This window comes from Benincasa hispida, chromosome 10, assembly GCF_027475165.1.
Source record: "Benincasa hispida cultivar pf3 chromosome 10, pf3_genome.v1.1, whole genome shotgun sequence".
NCBI classification, from domain to species: domain Eukaryota; kingdom Viridiplantae; phylum Streptophyta; class Magnoliopsida; order Cucurbitales; family Cucurbitaceae; genus Benincasa; species Benincasa hispida.
Genome location: NC_143487.1, coordinates 15,293,460 through 15,297,725, shown reverse-complemented (window position 1 = coordinate 15,297,725; position 4,266 = coordinate 15,293,460). Strand labels below are relative to the sequence as shown.

Genomic DNA, 4,266 nt, shown 5'->3' with positions numbered 1-4,266 from the left:
GATCCTGATGTCAACTTCTTTACTCGGCTTCTAGCGTGAGATTTTTTTATTTTTTTATTTTTTATTTTATGTTTTTTCCAATTTTTCAATTTTAAAAAGTGCATAATAGAGTTCATTCATATATAAAGATATCTCTGCGGACGCCTCTTCGTAACTGATAAAGGTTGAAGAAGCTACGGCCCTGATTCTTTCGAGATTATCCGCCGGAAATCTTCGCTGCTGTTTTGTTTTGGTTCGTTCATTTCAGCTTTCTACGATTTTCTGCTAATTTCTTGAGTAATCGATCGGTTTTATAGATAAATGAGTAGTCGTGTATGTGTTTTTTTTTTTTCCTTTCGATTTTATTGGAAGATATTTCGATTTGGGGGAGGCAGTATCTTTCAGTTGAATTTGTACTGATCTTTTGGATTTTTGTTGTTTCAGGTAAAGTTGAAGATTCTGCGAGTTCGATATAGTTGTAATCGGTGTTTTCGCTTGGTTTGAGAGATTTCACGGAAGAATCTCTCTGTTTTGTTGATTTTGTATGCAGATGATGATTTGAATTCATTTTATGAACGTTTGGTTGTATTTGTTCGTAATTGGAAATCGAAATGGGAGTGAAAGTTGCTACGACGTGTTTACAATGGTCGCAGCCTATTGTTCATCATTCTTCTTGTTATTCGCAAACCCTAGCTTCCATAGTTTCATCTCCTTCGTCGACGACGCGGCGAAACCGTGACGATGGAGGCGGGCGGTGTGTTTATACGCTTGGTCGAACAGGTCTATTCGGAATCCAGCTCGCGAAGTTTCAAAGGTCTCGCTCTTGCTGCGATTATAAGCCAAGAATTCGGACGATCAGAAGAGCGTGTAGTGCTAATCTGGAGGACGGTTTCTCAGATGAAGAATTCTCCAAGCAGATTCAGGATTTGGCGCTTAGGTTTCAAATTTCCGGAGAAAACACCAGCCATTTCAACGCCGAGAGTTCGGATTCCGTTTCCGATTCCAGTGTTGATCGTGAATTCAATACTGTTGAATGTTCTGTACAAAACCAGATCCAAATCACACCGCCTCAACTCGTTTCAACAGAATCTCCATGGCCAGAATTCTACCAAGAACCTCCGGAATGGACACAAGAAACCGAGATAATGCCAGACGATATAGAGCGGAAAGCAAATAGTGTTGACCTTCCGTTATCTCTTCGAATTTTGAAGAGGAAAATGCAATGGCACGACGGAATCAGAGAAGCAAGAGAATCCGCTTATTGTTCAGTTAAGAAGGCATTCTCCTCCATGGTTTTCATGATTAGAGAGCTTCATAGCTATTCCTTAAAATTGAGAGAGATTCTCTTTTACGAAGATTTACAAAGCATTCTGAATCGAGTTGAAAAGGAAATGCACGCTTCGTTTGTATGGTTATTCCAGCAAGTTTTCTCACACACTCCAACTCTTATGGTGTATGTGATGATTCTCTTAGCGAATTTCACAGTGTATTCCATGGGAAACAACTCCGCCATTGCTGCTTCTTCCTCGCCTTCTCCTTCTCTAACTCAGACGGTTGAGGAATCAGTTCAAATCCAGAACCAAAAGCCACAGAGATTCGATTCTTCTGCAATCAAGACGTTTTCAGTGTCTGGGAAAACAAATTCCATCGGCGGTAATGGAGGCGGCGGCGGAAAGGTCCGACCGATTGCCAGTGGAACAGACGGCGATGAATTCAATCGTTCAAACAATTATCCCACCGTCATGCCAGACGGGACTTCACAATTATCCTCAATTGGAACTTCAGCAGAAGAAGAATCGTCGATATCAGGGGAAATCATCAGAGAAGAAGAGCTTTCTCTGTGGAATTCAATTCTCAAAGAAGCTTTGCAAATGCAATCGGAAATGAGAAACGAAGCAATCGATGAAGACGCGATAAGGAGATTCGTTTCGCCGGTGATGGCAAATATTGAATCGGATAACTACACGGAGTATTTCAGAACAGAGCTTCTTTACCAAACGGGATTATCCCAAGACCCTAATAATCCACTTCTCCTTACCAATTACGCTCAATTTCTCTGCCTCGTGGCCCATGATTACGACAGGTGAAAATTCTAAATTCCCTTCTTATCTATCTGGAAATATATATATATATATATGTAGAAAACACTTTCAGCTCCAAACTTACAAATTTAGGTAGGTTAGGTTGTTTTTTAATTTAGTCTCTTTTATTATTATTATTATTATTATTACTATTATTATTACTATTATTATAGTTTTCCCCATTTAGATTTAAATAAATACTAAATGCATGTTTTTTATTGATTTTTAAATTATTAAAATCACTTTTGTCACATTCAAATCAATATTTATCAATTAAGTTCATGTTTGGGTTCAATTTTAGAATTCAAAATCCCCAAACAATTTTAACAATAGAATTCTAAAATAATCAATTAAGGGTTGGGTTCCAGAAATATTATTGTTTATCAATTAAGTGCATATTTGGGTTCGATTTTATATATAATAATAATAAATGGTTAACAATTAAGTGCATTTTTGTCATGTTTGGTTATATATAATGGCAAAAATGATTTTAATAATTTTATTATTACTCTCAAATATGTCCTTCAAGTACATTTTGAAGCTATTTTAACTATTTTATAATTAATTTTAATCGGGCCTTAAACTCCTAATCAATTCTTCTTTTTTTTCCTATTTTTTAGTTTTTAATATTTGTCTCGGTAAATTCTTCTTATGCATGTCTGCATGTTAAATTTAGTTTTCAAAAATAAAAAAACCAAATAATTAACCAATCGGTGCAGGTATATAAACTAATTGATGAAAATTTACATTGCTACAAGTCAGAAAGCAAGGGGAAAAAAGTTTTTTTTATTAACTTGTCATTTTCGTATATAGTTTTAGAACTATTTAATTTTAGTTATGCATTTTTAATGAATCTTAAATTTAGTAATTAAAAAATTAATATGAATAGAAAATGGCGTGAATTTAAACAAAACCAATTATTCATATTATGGATGTGCGGCATTACTATTAATTATTAACGTGTAATAAAAATCAACAGAGCGGAGGAATACTTCAAGAAGGCAGTGGCAGTGAAACCGGCGGATGCAGATGCGTTTAACAAATACGCGACTTTCTTGTGGAAAGTCAGAAAGGATTTGTGGGCAGCCGAGGAGTCATTTCTGGAAGCCATTTCTGCGGAGTCTGGTAACCCATTTTACGCTGCTAAATATGCCAATTTTCTCTGGAGCAGTGGTGCTGACGAAACGTGTTTAGAAAATTTTTAAAATCCCTCCCCGAAAAAAAAAAGATAAATAAATAAACGGAAAAGATAAAAATGCCAAGTTTGGCAATTGGAGTGCAATGGCGGGCGTCGTGGCTGATGATGAATGACGGGATTTTTGTTTGGCACGTGTGGGAATATTCATCCTAATTCCAATGGCCTCTCTTGGAACTGTAAGCTTCCTCTTTCTTTTCTCTCTCTCTTTAAGTATATTCTTACCCTCTGTGGGCGCCATTTTCAGATGGCAAATTGTAATTGTTATTTTTTTTTAATCTTCTTTTTACAAAATTGTTAATTTATGAATAGAAAAAAAAAAAAAAAGGAAAATAATGAGATAATGAATATATAAATTTACGTGTTTTTTTTTCCCTCTCTTTTGTATTTTATTTTCCACATTTGGGTTATAATGGTTAAAATGTAGAGTTCAACGACAATATCGAATTTAAAGGAAATATTAATAAAATTTTGATTTCGACATATATTTCTAAAAAATATATATATATAAGAAAATAATGAATAAATACATTTATAAACATTTATAATTTTTAAAAACTCAACATCAATTAAGGTTGACAATGGAGTTGGGCGGAGTAGGGAGGGTTCCTCTCCGTCCCCGGTTTAATAGGGGATTCCCTGCTTCAATCGGAGCCAACACTAACATCTTAAAATGTTGATGTTGATGAAAATATTGACGTCTTAATATTTTATGAAAAGATCGATAATTTATATTTACATTAGTGATATTTTGTTGCTTAATTATTATATTTTGTGAATTTTTCTACAATATAATAAAAATATCGATTAAAATATCAATATATCAATTAAAATTTAATGTTATGGTATTTATATTAAACTTACATTAGTGGTATTTTGTTACTTGATTATCATGTTTTATGGATGTTTTATGGATTTGTCTATAATATAATGAAAATATTGATTTATTCTTCATGTCGATGTAGAACTTATAAAAACATGAAAATATTGATGAAAATATTGTTATACCAC

The 4,266-nt window shown here is 33.8% G+C and overlaps 1 protein-coding gene across 1 annotated transcript; it reads left to right on the top strand.

Moving 5' to 3' along the window:
• Window positions 1-3,611, top strand: LOC120088671 (uncharacterized). Its single transcript, XM_039046088.2, has 3 exons — window positions 1-232; window positions 424-2,062; window positions 3,040-3,611. The coding sequence occupies exons 2-3, from the start codon at window positions 591-593 to the stop codon at window positions 3,263-3,265; spliced, it is 1,698 nt and encodes a 565-aa protein (XP_038902016.1). The 5' UTR covers window positions 1-232; window positions 424-590; the 3' UTR covers window positions 3,266-3,611.
• Window positions 3,612-4,266: the final 655 nt, after the last annotated feature.